Source organism: Peromyscus eremicus, chromosome 10 (assembly GCF_949786415.1).
Source record: "Peromyscus eremicus chromosome 10, PerEre_H2_v1, whole genome shotgun sequence".
NCBI classification, from domain to species: domain Eukaryota; kingdom Metazoa; phylum Chordata; class Mammalia; order Rodentia; family Cricetidae; genus Peromyscus; species Peromyscus eremicus.
In genome coordinates this window covers 28401679-28419152 of record NC_081426.1, presented here as the reverse complement: position 1 = coordinate 28419152, position 17474 = coordinate 28401679, and the positions used below count along the sequence as shown (strand labels likewise).

Sequence of the window (17474 nt, the reverse complement as noted above, 5' to 3'; positions counted from 1 at the left end):
TTCAACTTCAATTTAAATTATCTGCTAGAATGTTATGGTTTTTTTTTTTCCTCTTTAAATAAACATTAAGAGCTGGGCAAGGTGATTCATACCTATGACTCCAACACCTGGAGATGCTAAAGTAGGAGGATCTTGAATTCAAGCCCAGGCTGGGCCATGCAGCAAATGCTTTTCTCAAAAACCATAAAAAGCAGGGAGCTGGGGAAGTGGCTCAGAGGTTAAGAGCACTGGCTGCTCTTCCAGAGGTCCTGAGTTCAATTCCCAGCAACCACATGGTGGCTCACAACCATCTGTAGTGAGACCTGGAGCCCTCTTCTGGCATAAAGGTGTACATGCAGGTAGAGCACTCATACATAAAGTCAATCAATCAAACAATCAATAATGTTAAAAAACAGGGAGGGGAGTAGAATTCTACCTAGTAGTAACTAGCCTAGAACTTTGTCTGATAAGCCACCTCAATTGTGACTGGAGGGGAATACTATTTTTTTCTAATGATCAAAGCCCACACCTTGCAAATTTATTTGTCGTCTTACAAGAGATTGGCAAGTTGCAAATGCAGTTTGTCTGCTAGAAAAACGAACAAATTCTCTCCCATACAAACACGTTGTTACCAATGCCAGCTGTAACACCAAAGGTCAGTTTTCTGGGGCCATTAGGCCATTAAGCAGACTTGCATCAGACTTAGCCTTATGTCAGTATTCTTTCATCGAATGACTGTGGGTATCCTAGCATCCTCCTCAGAATGTCTGTACTTTTGAGTTGAATGCATTGCTTCCACAGCACTCCAAACATATGTGCTTTATATTTTGACATAGATAGGATCGTGGAGGAAGTCAATTAGGCCTTAGGAGTTAAAGGGCTTTTGGTTAAACAACCATTGTAAAAGAATCTATAGCCAATAATCCTACACTGCAAGAGACCTGCTGCTGGTGGGGACCCCACTACTGACCCTGTTATTTGCATCCAGCTAGGTCACCGTGCCGGGGGAAGGGGTCTGTTCGGCCTCAGGCTTTAGTCTCCTGGAGGTGTCAAAGACTACGAGCCATTCTTAGGACAGGAGGCCTAACTGATCGAGAGAAGCCTGGTTCGCTGGGCAGCGCTCAGCCCGAAGAAACCGACGACAACTCTAGGGCGTGGCTGGGCGGGGGCGGAGTCTCCAGTGAGGAAACCAATCCTCCTGAGCCTAGAGGGCAGGACCGCGGGCCGGGGGCGGAGTTAAGGGGCTGTGCGTCTGGCAGGAGAGCCAATTACCTGGCTCTTGGCTCCGGGAGCGGGGGAGGGCGGGGCAGGTCAGCAGTTCCTCCTCGGCCTCTCCACGACGCGACGCTTGAGCGGACAGCAGCGCTGTTGCTATCTGCGCGTGCGCGTCCCGGCACTCCCGTGAGGCACTGCGGCGCGCGCTGTTGGAGGCAGCTGGGAACGCCGGCGGGAGCCGCCTGAGGTAAGGGGCTCCGGTTCAGAGCTGGCGAGGCCGCCGCTACCCTCCTGCAGCCAGCTTGAGGCGCCGATAGGGGTCACTGGGCAGAGCGTGGGGTGCGCGGGAGGCTGAGGTTTCCTGCCAGGGGTGGGGGTGCTTGGCCAGTCATCCGGCTGGGGTTGGTAATTTTTTTTCCCCCCCCCGGGTGCTGCGGATAAAAGGCCTCAGTCATACTGGGCAAGCGTTAAACCTGAAATATACTCCTATCCTTCATGCATCTTTTAAAAACAGCAGTTCGGTGCTTTTGTGGGTGTGTTTTATTAGGGATCCGAGGTATCATAACTGGATACTTCAGAAACAAACAAAAACCAGCCCAGAGATTTTGCTCACAGAATGTCAAACGTTTAGAGATTTTAAGGCCTGCCACTGCCACTGACCTTCGGGCTCAAGTCGTGGATCGTTGTGCGCTGGGTGAAAAAAATACTTTTTGCTTGATGACTGCTGGGTACTTTGAAACTTGTCAGTTCGCCCTGGTTTTCTCTGCATTAGACTGGTTAAATCTGGAGATTGAGTCGTTTGAACCTGATGAATGCTGACTGAGGTAAATATTTAGTTGATCTTCCTCAAAAAAAGTGACATTTCTATTTCCTAACTAGTAACGACCGGTGAAAACAACTATTATTTTACAAAATATAGTGTGTTTTAAATAATTTCATCATTGGGAAAATGTCTTTATTGTTAAAATTTCACTAATTAGATTTTCATTACTGTTGCAGTGCCCTGAGCAACGCCGTAATTGCTAGTGTTTTGCTTTATTTGCATCAGATAAGAACCTGCATCTGCCTTTCATTTAAGTAGCTTCCTGATGTCATCTGATAAAATTATCTGTATATTTAAAATGCATTTGCCTTGTTTGTGGTCTAATACTTATTTTCTTCCCCTCTAGGAAAACACATTATAGATTGTATTTTTCCCCCTTCTTCTGTGGACTTAGTGTAAACATGCTTTTTTCTGTTTGAATTTAGTTTTTAAAAATCATTACCATAGATTCTTATCAAATATAAGAAACAGGGGTAGTTAAACTATGAGTTGTGGGAAGGAGTTCGTGGAAACATTGAAAAGAATTGGTTATCCTAAAGCTGATAGTCTTAATGGAGAAGATTTTGACTGGCTGTTTGAGGCCGTTGAAGATGAGTCATTTTTGAAGTGGTTTTGTGGGAATGTGAATGAACAGAATGTATTGTCTGAAAAAGAATTGGAAGCTTTCAGCATCCTTCAAAGATCAGGCAAGCCCATCTTAGAAGGAACAGCGTTGGATGAAGCTCTTAGAACATGTAAAACTTTTGATTTGAAGACACCTACACTGGATGACACAGAGATACAGAAATTAGAGGATGAGGTTCAAACTCTGCAGAAATTAAAGAACTTAAAAATTCAGCGACGGAATAAATACCAGTTGATGGCTTCTGAAACTAGCTACAAATCTCTGGCGTTAAATGCTAAACAAGAGGAAGCTACTAAGAAGCTGAAACAGAGTCAGGGATTCCTGAATGCTGTGAATACTAAGCTCAGTAATGAACTTCAGGTTCTCACTGATGGAGTTAATAATTTGATGATGTTCTTCAGAAATTCTAATTTAGGTCAAGGGACAAATCCAATGGTATTTTTATCTCAGTTTTCCTTGAAGAAATATATAAGCCAAGAAGAGCAGAGCACGGCAGCTTTAACCTTATATACCAAAAAGCAGTTCTTTCAGGGTATACATGAAGTAGTTGAAAGTTCAAATGAAGAAAATTTTCAGCTCTTAGATATACAAACACCATCTATTTGTGATAATGAAGAAATCCTTGGGGAGAGACGGCTGGAGATGGCTAGGCTGCAGATAGCATACATCTGTGCCCAACAACAGATCATATACTTGAAAACGAGTAATTTGAGCATGAAGTCAAGTATAAAATGGGCAGAAGAGAACCTTCATAGCCTAACCAGTGAGGTAAACATAAGAAATAAGACTGTATTATAATTATTAGAAATATAAGTTTAATATTGCTACTCCTTTAGAAAGAGGGTATCTAATTTTAATTTTATATTTGCATAGTACTTATTTGCAGTATGTGTTTCATACAAATATATTATTAATCATATTACCAGAACTTAGTAATTTTATCTTCATTCATACTATCTGGTTAATTCTGAACAAAAATGTCTTAATTTGCATTATGAATTTGATATTTGTGTCATTTCAAATATAGATTAAATTGGGGTTTCCATTTTATGATACATGCCAAAGAGACTATTTGCTTGATTGTGGTTATTCTGCCTTGTTTCTCTGACAAGGTGTTAATGAAGTCGAAAGTTCAGGATTCAGTGGAATGAATTCCTCTTTACTTGTTGAGAATGTATAGGTCTATTACAATTGTTCGTCTGTACTCTTTGGAAACTTGCTTTCTTGATAATGTAACCACTAGATAGGTGAATAAAAATGTAGATTTTTCTGAATCAGAATACCTGCATTAAATTAGTTACTACAACAGACAAAAAATTTGAAATAATAAAAGAAGTCTGGTAAATCTGTACAATAATCAGCTGGTGGACTAAGAAAATACCTATTGAGATAATTTTAAGAAAAACTAAAATCTTCCATTTGTTACCAATGAGTAATATGCTGATAAAGTTATAATTAAGGTAATGATGAGATCTAGTTAGCCATCACTGTATATATACATAGTGTAAAAGCATTGAAGTTCAGTAGTTCATGCTGGCTTTTCTCTTGACTTAGTCCATATTTTCCCTTTTAAAACTAGTTTTGGATTATACTAATAAGTTAGTTTTTATTCATTGAGCATATTATCTGACTACCTAAAACAAAAAGTGAAAATAATTTTAAAATAAAAATTTAAACCTACAGTTTAAAATGTTATTGCTTTCTTTGTATAGGCTATTCGTAAAGAAAATTTGGATGCTAAAATTTCTAGCTTGAACAGTGAGATTCTAAAACTTGAAGAACAAATCACTCATATAAAAGACAAAATTTTGCCTGCTGTGATAAAAGAGAATGCCCAGTTATTGAACATGCCAGTTGTAAAGGGAGATTTTGATCTGCAGATTGCGAAACAAGATTATTATACAGCAAGACAAGAGTTAGTTTTAAATCAGTTGATAAAGCAGAAGGCTTCATTTGAGCTTGTACAGTTATCATATGAAATTGAGTTGAGAAGACATTGGGATACATATCGGCAACTTGAAAATTTGGTTCAACAACTTAGTCAAAGAAATGTGCTCTGTCAGCGATTAGCAACGTTAACAGATCCATCAGCATCTGAGCAGTTAAACTCCAGGACTCCCATCGACGCTAAAGATTATTCTGCTCATAGGTATGTATGTCATTGTTTCCTTAATATTTTTTTATTTGTGTGAAATACTTGAGAGTTTGAACAGAAATTGCAAAGGTTTAAAAAATTAACTTGTACTTAGAATGACCTTTCTGCTTTTCTTTTATCTTAAAAATTTTTTGTTCCCTTTCTGTTCATGTTAGGTCTGAATGTAGACACTTTAGAGCTGAAGTCAGTTTGTTGGAATAAAAGATAAAATATTTTACTCCCACTTAGACACCATTATTTACTTTATTTTAGATTTGGGACAGGAAATTTGAATACAGCTTTATATCATAGGTATTTCTGGGCATAATACTGATTGTATTTGGGGAAGGTGGTAATAGGATAGAAGACTTTATTTCCCTATCTGGTGAGGTAGACCACTCAAAATGAAAGCTGGCCTTTCCTGGATATCTAAAGTAATTGATGATACGAAGCTACTGGAGTTAGAAGGCTAAAGTAGTAGACTTCAGAAGTCTGTGTTCTGCCTAGTATAGTGGCTCACTATCTGTAATTCTAGTGCCTAAAACGCTGGTGTAGAAAGATCCTAACTTTGAGGCCATCATGGACTGTAGAATGAGAATATTCAGCAAACACTTGTGTTTTAAATCCTGTGTGGTGATGGGATTATACCTTTAAGTTTCTGGAAGCTGGGGCAGGAGAATCTTGAATTTGAGGTCAGCTTGGGCTACATAGCAACAATTCTAGGACAGCCTGAATTGCACAATGAGACTTTGTATTTTAAAGAAAGAAAGAATTGGCAGGGAGACAGGGCTAGGGAGATAGTGCAGTCACTGAAGTGCTTGTGTATAAGCTTGAGAACCTGAATTTGATCCCTTAGAAACTACATAACAAAGCCAGGTACTGTGGTACACTCCTGTCATCTCTACACTGAGAGGTAGAGGAAGAAGGATTCCCTAGTGTTTGCTGGCCATCCAGTCTCACTGAATATATGAGCTCTAGATTCGTGAGAGACTTTGTTAAAAAGTGAGACAGAGAATAGTTGAGGAAGACCCCTAACATCAACCTCTGGCCTCTCCATAGCACATGTTCCCATGCACATGTACACACACATATATTTGTATCCTATTCCTCATTTTTTCTGTAGGCTTAGAAAAACATACTCTAAATCGTTTTGTTGCTTATTAGTAAAATGAATGACTTAGGGTTGCCTCAGTGTTTTAATTTTAGGGGTTACCATCAGCATCATGATCTATGTGAATGTGCCAGTGTGTAATTGTGTAGTTATAGTTCTCAGGATTGTAATTGACAGCTTTGGACTTCAACCAGTTTTACAGTCTGTTAAGATTTGTGTGTGTGAAGAGAGCGAGCTGTATGTTGGTGTACGTATATTATAAGTAAAAGCCTTTTTTTATAAGGCAGGTATAACATGTTAGTTTTTTCTCTTGTCCTATAGGCTGATGAGTTTTTCTGCCATTAAGTGAAATGTTAAAATGGTCTTGTTAATTATCAAGATTTTTACCAACCGAAATACTGAACAAATTAAAGTAGGAAGTTTTGTTGTTAGTGGCCATTTATATAGATCTTAATTGTTTACATTTTACAATATTTACATTTTTAGTTTTTCTCTTTTAGTCCCATGACAGTCTTGTGAAATAGGCATTAAAGATTGATTTTTTTTTTCCCCCCCTGGGTCATTGTTGCTACTGCTACATCATAGATGTGTTGTGTAAAAGAAGTGTTTTCTTGGGACATATCACTGAAGGTCATTTTGAAGTAAACTAATGGCAGTTGAAAATCAAGGTGAAGTTTGTATCTAAAATATGGAAGATGGAAAAACTGGAAATTCAGATATTTCTTTTAAATAATTATTTATTTTTTTGAGATAGTGTCTCAGTGGCCTTGAATTTGCTATGTACCTTGAGCCTGTGATCCACCTACTTTAGCTTCTTGTGATGGTTTCAGTTGCTCAGTATTAGAAACACATAAATTAACTACTTTTCAGTTGTTACTTAGCTATCACTATCCGTGACTCAATATGATGAGTTATAATTTTGAAAACTACTAACATGAACATTGCTCTATTTAATTTTAAATTTGTATTTTAGGCTTTATCAACTTTTAAAAGGAGACAATAAGAAGAAAGAATTGTTTATAACCCATGAACACCTGGAGGAAGTGGCTGAGAAATTGAAACAAGATATTTCTCTAATACAAGATCAGTTGGCAGTATCTACTCAAGAGCATTTTTTCTTTCTGTCCAAACTGAATAACGATGTGGACATGCTTTGTGATGCTTTGTATCGTGGAGGAAACCAGCTATTGCTTTGTGATCAGGTGAGTGTTTACCTAGGAAATTGAAAATGCTTTAAAAAATTATGCTTATTGTAAGGGGCTGAAGAGCCAGCTCAGTAGTTAAGAGCATTTGCTGCTCTTGTAGAGGACCCATGTTTCATTCCTAGCACCCATATGGTGGCACACAACCATCTGTGACTCTAGTTCTAGGGGTTCTGACATCCTTGGCTTTTGTGGTTATCAGGCACACATGTGGTACACATACACACATGCAAGCAAAAATACTTATTCAAATAAAAAAATAACATCTTTAAAAAATGATGTTTCTTTTAAAAGAAAACATCATGAAGAAAAGATTACCCTATCTCATTACACTAATATAAAATTTATTTATTTAGAGAGAAGAGTCTTGCTGTGTAGTCTATCTGGTCTCCAGCTCAAAATCTCCCGGGTACTGGGCTTATAGGCATATGCCACCATATAAAAACTTACGGTTTTTTTGTAATGCCTAATACATATTCAGATAATTTTGAATATCACGTACAGAATTTGAAAGTTAATTGTTTTTGTTTTTTGTTTTTCGAGACAGGGTTTCTCTGTGTAGTTTTGGTGCCTGTCCTGGATCTCACTCTATAGACTAGGCTGGCCTTGAACTCACAGAGATCTGCCTGTTTTTTTTTTTTTTTTTTTTTTTTTTAACTCACACATTTATTTGTGTTATGTGGGGGTGCCATGATGCATAAGTGGAAATCAAGACAATTTGTAGAAGTTGGTTCCCTCTTTCTACCGTATTTTTCCATAGATTGAACTATGGTTGTCAGGCTTGGCTGTAGGTGCCATTATCTACTGAGGTGTCTCTAGCCCATCATTGTGTTACGGTTGAGCATATTTTAAAGGGAGAAAATAAGTCAATTAAAATGAGTAGACTACTTCTAAAGCCTCATGCTTAATTCTGAATTGCTCTAAATTATTTTGTGATTCACAATTGACACACTTTTCTACATCAAGAATATTAGGGAAAACTTTTGTTTTGTTCGGAACACAATCTCACCATGTAGCCCTTGCTGGTCTGGAACTTGCTACATAGATTTGTAGCAGTCTTCTTTCCTTTGTCTTCAAGTGGTGGGATTACAGATGTGAGCCACCGTGCTTACCTGAAAAGAGTGCTTGACCATCAATAGTCACCACATGATGGTCTCTATGATAAGATGCCTCTTCATTTCAGATATGGTAAGATCTGAAAAAAATGTGTATCCCAGTCTGGCCTCAACTTTCCTACTGCTGGGATCACAAACATGAGCACCATTATGCCCAACCTTTTAAGGGTTAGTTTTCTTTTTAAAAATTTTTATTACATTTATTTATGTTTTGTGTGGAGGGGTGCTCACCTGTCTAGAGATCAGAGGACAATTGGGGGTCTGTTGTTTGCTTCAAACATGTACGTTTGGGGGATCAAATTTGGGTCATCAAGCTTAATAGCAAGTACCTTTGTCCACTGAGCCATCTCTTCAGCCCTATCTTTTTGTTTTTCTTTAGTTATTTTTTTTAAAGATAGGATCTCACTATGTAGCCCTGGCTGGCTTGGAATTAACTATGCAGATCAGGCTATCCTTGAAACTAAGAGATCTTCCTGCCTCTGTCTCTCAAGTGTTGAGATTAAGAGTATGTTCTACCACTCTGGCCAAATATGGCTTTTTATTATGATTATGAGAATTTATTAAATCAATAAAATTTCCTTTTAAGTTATATTTAAAGTTTTTAGTTGGTGTTAGGGATAAAGTTCTTGAAATAAAGCTTTTTTTTCTCCCCTGCAGGAGTTAATGGAGCACTTTCATCGAGTTGAATCTAAGTTGAATAAACTAAATCATCTCCTTACTGATATTCTTGCTGATGTGAAGACAAAAAGAAAAATTTTGGCAACTAATAAATTGCATCAAGTGGAAAGAGAATTATATGTATATTTTTTTAAAGATGAAGACTATCTGAAAGATGTTGTGGAAAATTTAGAAAACCAGTCAAAGATTAAGGCCTCTGGTCTTAAAGATTGAAGATTTCTAAAAACTGAATCTTTACGATGCTTGCTGTGTTTCGATTTAAGTATTAGGAGGCTATTTCTAATAAACACTAATAAACTAATAAGGAAAATAAATTTCTTTTACATTTGTGAGGGGGAGGGATGCGTGTATGTACAGTCTCGTACATTAGTGTGTACCATGATGAATATGTGAAGGTAAGAGAGCGTCTTGCAGGAATCGTGTTATCCTTCTACCACAGAAGCTGTAGGGATGGAAATCAGGTCATCAGTCTTGGTGGCAGTGATTAACCCATCTCATCAGCCTCAGTGCTAAGTTTATAAATTTAAGATCAAAGAACATTTTAATAGATTCAATGTCAAGTTGAACTTCCCTAATCTGAAATTTTTAAATACTCCAAAATCTGAAACTTTATAAGCAACTGGGATGTTTCTCAAGTGAAAAATTCTACATCTGATCTTACATGTCAAGAGTCACAAAATACATAAATTATAAAACTACCTTCATTCTTACGTGTATAAAACTTGTCTGAATATAAATGAATTTCACATTTTGACTTGGGTCCTATCCCTAAAATATCAAATTATATATATACAAAAATTAAAATATCTGAAACAGTTTGGTCCCACTCGTTTAAGTTAGGGGCTATTCAGTTCGTGACATTGTTTTTTAACCCATGTAACGATTGACAGAGTAGAAGTGCTAGCTTTTGTAGCACTGGCTGGCCAGACTGGCTTGAACTTAAGCAATCTGCCTGCCTTTACCTCTCCAGTGCTGAGATTAACACCACTACATCAGGCATACTACCAAGTCCTTCTCATGACCTGTTTGCATGGTGCCACTTAATCTTGGCAAATTTTTACTTGCAGGAAGAAAGCATGTTATACAAATATTTTAAATATAATTAAATCTCCTTAAATTGGCATTTTCTACTATTGAATGTTTCAAAAGTTTGTAGAATTTTGAGTTTTGTTTTTTAAGGTTTTAGTTATCTGAGGTCAACACTGAATTTCAAAAGTCACAGAATCTTTAAGTTGTATGCTTTCCTATGTATGTTGTGGACTCTGAAACCCTGGGATGTGTTATACCTTTGTTCAGTGTATGTATGCTACATACTTGACCTTTTTTACTAGTCATTTAATGCCTGATAGCTAGCAGATATATAGATTTCCGTACTATGTGCAGTTTCATTGAATTTTTGAATTTTATCCTCTGTTGGTAAAATCATACTGTTGTATATTCAATAACCAGTGTGTTGTATTATAAAATTCTGCTCAAAGTATTTTCCTCTAATTCTCTATTGTAACCTTTGAGAAGTTTAAATGTGTCTCCTTGTACCAGAGTTTGAGCATTTCCATTTTAAGGACTGGGTTCTGGTGGCCCATACTAGAGCTTTAACCAGTGCGATATAAGTAATGAAATTTGAAATTTAAGTTTCAAAATTATGTACAAGTGGTTGCTTAAAGGATTTATGATACATATTTAAATCACTTTCTTAGGAAAGAAAATGTTGGACAATTATTTTAAAGATTTGAAGTGGCTTTTTAGTTTCTTTTTTAAATTCTCTTTTTTAAGATAAGGTCTTAAATTTTTGTAGCCCAGATTGGCCTTTAATTCATGATCCTACCTTGACCATGCTGGGATTATCAGTATATACCACCACACTAGGCAGCCTATCAGTTATTTTATCAAATGTTCCCAAAGAGATCATTTTATGATATGTCTGTGTCAAATACTAAATACTATAAGAGTTCAGCTATAGGAAATGCCTCTAAGAATATTATCTTTGTGATATGGTTTACCAGTCTTAAAAACTACATATTTTATGTTGTTTTATGGACATTTTTTGGATAAAACTATAGACCGAAAATGGCCATGCACTGTATTTTTATAATCCATCAAGCAAATGCATTTTTGTCAATTATTGTATCATGTTACATAAATTTATTTTTGTTAGGTGAACCTATTGTAGTTGAAAAAAACTTTGACATTAAATTTTGTCATAAAATTTAACTGTCAGGCCAGGCAGTGGTGGCGCACTCATTTAATCCCAGCACTTAGGAGGCGGAAGCAGGTGGATCTCTGTGTTTTCGGAGCCAGCCTGGTCTACAAAGTGAGTTCCAGGACAGCCAGAGCTGTTAAACAGAGAAACCCTGTCTTGAAAACAAAACAAACCCCCCTCCCTCCAAAAAAAAAAAAAAATGATTTAACTGTCAGCTGTTCATTTGAATGTCCAGAGATAAGGCATTTAAGTTTTTCTTTTCTCAAATAATGTAGGAAAATGTGTTAATTGCTTTCCTGGTGGGTGCCAGGTAATTTAGCTATATGAACCAGTTATTTATTCTGTACTTTCCACCTAAACATTTACCTACTCAGCCAGGGGACCAATAGAATGTGTCATTACCAAGATGGCAGGTTATTTGTTTACCTTGATGACCCAAGTCAGTTTTAATTACTGTATTGTCAGAGTCGTATGCTTGAAAATTAATAGCCGCTGGGCGGTGGTGGCGCACGCCTTTAATCCCAGCACTCGGGAGGCAGAGCCAGGCTGATCTCTGTGAGTTCGAGGCCAGCCAGAGCTGCCAAGTGAGTTCCAGGAAAGGCGCAAAGCTACACAGAGAAACCCTGTCTCGAAAAACCAAAAAAAAAAAAAAAAAAAAAAAAGAAAATTAATAGCCAGCTTCCAGAACTGAGGAGTATTTAAGTAGACTGCTCACTTCATAATTGGTTAATTAGAAAGTACTTTTTATATGTTTATCATGATCCCTCAGATGAGCCTCTGGTTTGTTTTGATTTGTAGCACTGGGAATCAAAGCTAGAATTTACACATACCAAGCAAATGCTCTACCACTGAACCCCATGCCCACACTTTAAAAAAAAAAAAATTTGTGATTGGGTCTTACTGATCTGCCCAGTTCTTGAACTTGTTCAGTAGCCTAGGCAGGCTTGAATTGTGTCCTACCTCAGCCTCCTAATTCAGCTTGCACCAACAGGCCTTACTTCTTATTTTTTCATCCTATTTGTGTTATAATCAAAACCTGTTTCCTGTAGTTATTAATACCTTTTAAATGAAGATGTACAGAAGTCCTTTTAAAGTCTTAAAATTAATATATGGGTACTTATCTTACATTTAGGACTTTATGAAAATGGAAAATTATGAGGCATGTGTAGGTTTTGATCTCTGTGGGACACCCCTCTCCACTGTTGCCCAGAAGATTATGTGTGCTATGCGTTCAGGTGATTTCATGGAGTCTAAGAATGAGGGAGAGAGTACAAAGAGTAAGTAATTTTATGAGCCTTTTATTGTCTTGAATGTTAATTATTTTAAAAACAGACTTAAAAGTGAAATGAATATAATAAAATTATTCCCTAGAACTATATTTTGTAGGGATTTCCATTGCCTACAAAAGAAGTGGTTTCCAATACCCTTCCTTCCCTATTGATTGTAACTAAATTACTTATAAATTCAAAGTCCCTTAACTCCACAGCTTTAACACCACACTCTTCCTTGTTCCAGGTGTTCTAGTATCCTCAAAGGAGATGAGCTCTTTCCTAATGCCTCTTGCTTGACTCTTAGATTATTGAATTTGTAATTGTTCTTGCTGTTGTATATAGTCATTAGAGACGTGTTTGTCATTATACTGCCATAAAATGTCTAAATTCTGGGTATCAGAGGAATGGGTTTTTTTATATGGATTTATAATGTATAATACTAAAAAGCTGTGGCATATACTCTCAGGCACAGGTATAGCTGAAAGTTTTGTAATATTAGGGTTTTTTTAACTAGCAAAGCCAATAACTTGTAGTTTATTTATTTTCCTACAAAATAAGTCATATTAAGTTAGGATATTGAGATGAAATCTTTGAGAGTATTGCCAAATATTAGCACAAATGCTGTCTATAAACACAGTTTCTCAGTTAAAAGACAGTGGCACTTGGGGCTGGAGAGATGGCTCAGTGGAAAAGAGGCTTGAGCAGCTGAGTTTGAATCCCTCGTACTTGGGTAAAGAAGCCAGCCAGGCAAGGCCACATGTGTCTGTAATCACAGCATTGGAGGTAAAGGCAGGTAGAACTTGGGAATTCACTGGCTGCCCAGCCTAGTGAAGATTACTGCTTACATTGCTATAATCTCAAAATTTTTTTCAAAATCCTCTGCTTGCTCAAAGGTCACCACTATCCTGGCTTTTTATTACAACTAACTTCGCAATGAAGACATTTTTATATTGCTTCAAAGACCTTTTTGTCAGAGATTAATTATCTATCCTATAATAATCCAGACTTCCTTTCTGAGGTACAGAGGTGTGTGCATGGCTCAGGTTGATTGCATCAGGTTCCTGTCAGCAAAGTGCTGATAGTAGTGAGTGCCCCTTCCAAGGCAGGCTTGAAGATGGCTGACTTGCTTCCCAGTTGGAACTCAAGATCATTTCTCTTCAGTCCTAGTCTAAATAACAGTATCATAGGGCGGGGGTGAAACAATGTGCCAGAAGGACTTTGGGCCTGTGAGTGCTTCATGAAACAGCTCTACCACCAACTGAGACCTTTTATCTCAGAACATGAAAGAAATAAGCTTACACTTTGTTCTTTAAGCCATTGTATTAGCTCTTTTGTGCCTTAAGCTTAGGTTATTGTTTGTTTTGCTTTTTTACCTTAACTCACCTTTCTATTCAGAGTTGGGTTCATCTGTAAATATTTCAACTTTATATTGTTCAATAATACTGTTAAAAGAGTTTGGCAATTACTGGGGCCAAAGGAGTTTTTAAGATTGTTAGCTGACTAGATGCTATGTTGTGATTAAGCAGGTTTTTAATCAGTATATGCGTCTATTTTTATTTTCATAGGAAAAAACATTTTCCACACATTTATTAGAACTTTCTATTTTAAGTTGGAGTTTGTATTGTTTCTATTTTAAGTTGAATATAATATGTATATTATATTCAAAATAGTTTTACAAACATAGTTTGATTCCCCAAAATATATTTGTTAAAATCCATTTAATGGGAAGCTTGTCTTTGTTCCCAATATCTAGTAGAAATATTTAGCAATTTCCAGGACAGAATGAAAAACTAAAAGGCTATGATGATTATATTCCTTCTAACTAGGAGTAAATGAGTAAATGAGTAATTTTTTATGCGTACCAAGTAAATATAAAATCCTTACTTCAAATCATTTATACAACTCTGCAAGGTCTTAGATTTTAGTTCCCAAGGCCACTGCTTTCTGCCTCCTGGAGTTTTTTGAGGTAGCCTCCACATTGCTTTTTATTTTCAGTTGACTGCCACTTTGGTTGTTTGTTTGTGTCACAACTTCAGGTCATTCTTTGTCTTACTCTCTGGGAAGTCTGTCCCTCAAATATTCCCGTGTATTCCTATATACCATCTGGCTCCAGCCTGCCCTTTGTATTATATTCTACTATTCACTATTTTCCATCATTTTGTTGTTGTCCCATTCAGATTTAACTAGGACTCCTGAAAATGTCACACTTTTCTGGCTCCCCCTCTATTCATCATTTCCTTTTTGGCCTTTCCTCACAACTTTTAGTGTTTTAGTGCTTGTTTCCTGTATGAACATAGGGGCAAATTTTTCAATAAAATACTTGCAAACTGAGTTTAATACCGCATTAAAAACATCTTACAACATGATCAAGTTAGGTTTTTGTTTTTGTTTTTCAGGACAGAGTTTCCTTGTGTAGCTCTGCCTGTCCTGGAACTCGATCTGTAGACCAGGCTGGCTTTGAACTCACAGAGATCTGCCTGTCTCTGCCTCCCGAGTGCTGTGCACCACTACCACTGGCAATCAAGTTATTTTTTTGTTTTGTTTTTCAAGTTAGTTTTATTCCAAGGATATAAGGATGGTTCAAAACAAGCAAATCAGTAAGTTAATTTAGTACATAAATAGAATCAGGGACAGAAATCACATGATCACTTCAATAGATACATACATTTGACAAAGTTCAATACCCTTTCATGGTAATGTCCTGAAGCAACTATGTCTAGAAGGACCATACCTTTTAGTAAGAGAGTCAGCATTGAGTAGCAGCACTTCCCTCCAAGCTTGACTACCAGATTTCAGCCTCTAGGATCTACCTGGTCAACAGGGAGAACTCCCGAAAGTTGTCTCCTGACCACATGCACACACAAACATAGATAAATGTAATTTAAAACTAAGGGTTAGGAAGATGGCTCTGTGGTTAAAGTACTTACCATACAAGTGTGAAAACAGGAGTTCAGATCCCCAGAATTCATGTAAATTCCCTGGCTAGTGAGACTAGCATTATAAGTGAACTCAAGTTTGATTGAGAGATCCTTCCTCAATGAATAAGGTAGAAGAGTGATGAGAAATGATTCCTTACATCAACTTTGGATCTCTACATGCATGTGCACCCATGTGTTTTTGCACTCACTCAAACATATGTGCCTATACATACAAACATGCATACACACACTTGCACACCACACATGAAAATGGAAAAATAGTAAAAAAAAAAAAAAAGGCTATATGCAGAAAACCTATTGCAAATACTATACTAAATGAAGAAAAAATTGAAAGCATTCCCTGTAAATTCAGGAATAGGAAAACAATGTCTAGTTAGTAGGATAGCTCAGCAGATAAAGGTGCTTACTACTGAGACTGACAAATTGAATTCAATCCCTGGGAACCATGTGGTAGAAGGACAGAAACAACTCTTGAGAGTTGTCCTCTGCCCACTGGCACCCTATGGCAAGCACAGGTCACCCCAAAATAAGTATAACAAACAATTTTAAAAAGAAAAATATGTCTATTCTCTCCATTGTTGTCCAGAGTGGTTCTTGAATTCTTAATCTAGAGAAATAAAGGATACACACAGCAAAGGAAGATGCCCAATTATCCCTATTTACAGACTGATCATATACTTAAAAGACCCTGATACCACCAGAAAACTCTTAGATCTAAATAAACATTTTCATCAAAGTAGTAAGATACAAAGTTAGTATCAGTTGCTTTTCTATATAACAATAAGGAACAAGTTTTAAACCAGGCCAAGCATGGTGGTTCATGCCTTTAATTCCAGTGCTTGAAGAGGGCAGGATGTCTGAGACCAGCCTGGTTTACATAGCAAGTTCCAGGACAGCCCGGACTACATAGACAAACCCTGTCTTAAGAGAAAAAAAAAAAGGCAGAAGAGGGTAAAGAAGAAAAAACTAGAAATAAACCTAAGTCAAGTATGAGACTTTTATGATGAAAACAGTAGCCCTGAAGAAAGAAATTGAAGACACTAGAGATGGAAAAAAATATGTTGATTGACTGGCAGAAGGAAAATAACTATTGCCAGAAACAATACAATTCCAATCAAAATTCCAATGATAAAATTGACAACTAGAAAAACACCTAAAATTAATATGGAAGCACGAAAGACCTCAAGTTGTCAAAGCAATCCTGAGCAAAAAGCATGCTACAGGCATCATAACACTTGATCTCAAATTATACTGTAAAGCAGTAGTAACAAAAACAGCATGGTGCTGACACAGAAACAGAGACCAACAGTGGGCTAGAATTAAGGACCTCGAAATAAACCCATGGAGCTACAACCATCCGACTTTCAACAAAGATGCCAAAGTATGTTGGAGAAAAGACAGCATCTTCAATTGGTGCTGGGAAAACTGAAGTTAATGTAAGACCTGAAACTACTAGAAAAAAAAACAAGAAAAACACTTAAAGATACAGGCACAGAACTTTCTGAATAGGACTCTAACCCAAAAAATCAGCAAGAATTAACAAATGGGATTACACAGAATGAAGTTTGAGCATCATGGGAAATAATTATCAGTGAAGAGACAGCCTACAAAATGTGAGAAAATTGGGGCTGAAGGGGTGGATCAGCAGTTAAGAGCACATACTGTCCTTCCAGAGGACACGAGTTTGATTCTCAGCACCCATGTCAAGTTGCTTACAATAACCTGTAATTCTAACTCAAGGGAGTCAGATGCCTCTGGCCTTGGCAGGCACTTGGATGTACACACACACACACCTTTAAAAAAAAAAGTGAGGAAATCCTTACTAGTTATTAGTCTAACAGCATTGACTTCTAGACTTTTTTTTAATTAAGAGATTTTCTATTCATTTTACATACCAACCACAGATTCCCCTGTCCTCCCTCCTCCTGCCCCCTAGCCTTCCTCCCCCAACCCATCCCCCATTTCCATCTCCTCCAAGGCAAGGTCTCCCATAAGGAGTCAGGAGAGCCTGGTACATTCAGTTGAGGCAGGTCAAAGCCCCTCCTCCCTGCACCAAGGCTGCTTGAAGTGTCTTACCATAGGCACTAGGCTCCAAAAAGCTGGCTCATGCACTCGGGACAGGTCCCGATCCCACTGACTGGGGGCCTCCTAAACAGTTCAAGCTAAATAACTGTCACAATTA

The 17474-nt window shown here is 37.3% G+C and overlaps 2 protein-coding genes across 5 annotated transcripts in view; both read left to right on the top strand.

Moving 5' to 3' along the window:
- Nucleotides 1-1336: 1336 nt before the first annotated feature.
- On the top strand, nucleotides 1337-9095 carry Haus3 (HAUS augmin like complex subunit 3). The gene is made up of 5 exons (XM_059275707.1): nucleotides 1337-1441; nucleotides 2364-3410; nucleotides 4355-4791; nucleotides 6861-7089; nucleotides 8862-9095. Exons 2-5 carry the CDS (start codon nucleotides 2502-2504, stop codon nucleotides 9093-9095), a joined length of 1809 nt encoding a protein of 602 aa, XP_059131690.1. The 5' UTR covers nucleotides 1337-1441; nucleotides 2364-2501.
- Nucleotides 1337-17474, top strand: part of Poln (DNA polymerase nu) — a 148946-nt gene continuing 132808 nt past the window's right edge. For 3 of the 4 annotated variants that reach the window (XM_059275704.1, XM_059275705.1, XM_059275702.1), the window contains exons 1-2: nucleotides 9174-9277; nucleotides 12215-12359. In XM_059275704.1, the coding sequence (XP_059131687.1) occupies nucleotides 9224-9277; nucleotides 12215-12359 (199 nt within the window). In that variant the 5' untranslated portion in view covers nucleotides 9174-9223. Of the gene's footprint in view, nucleotides 1442-9173; nucleotides 9278-12214; nucleotides 12360-17474 lie in introns of those variants that run through there. The other variant, XM_059275703.1, reaches the window with a different exon arrangement.

Coding starts and splice junctions, on each gene's coding strand:
- Haus3 (XM_059275707.1), top strand. CDS start 2,502: ATGAGTTGTGGGAAGGAGTTCGTGGAAACATTGAAAAGAATTGGTTAT. Junction 3,411..4,354: donor TTCATAGCCTAACCAGTGAG/GTAAACATAAGA, acceptor TTCTTTGTATAG/GCTATTCGTAAAGAAAATTT. Junction 7,090..8,861: donor AGCTATTGCTTTGTGATCAG/GTGAGTGTTTAC, acceptor TCTCCCCTGCAG/GAGTTAATGGAGCACTTTCA.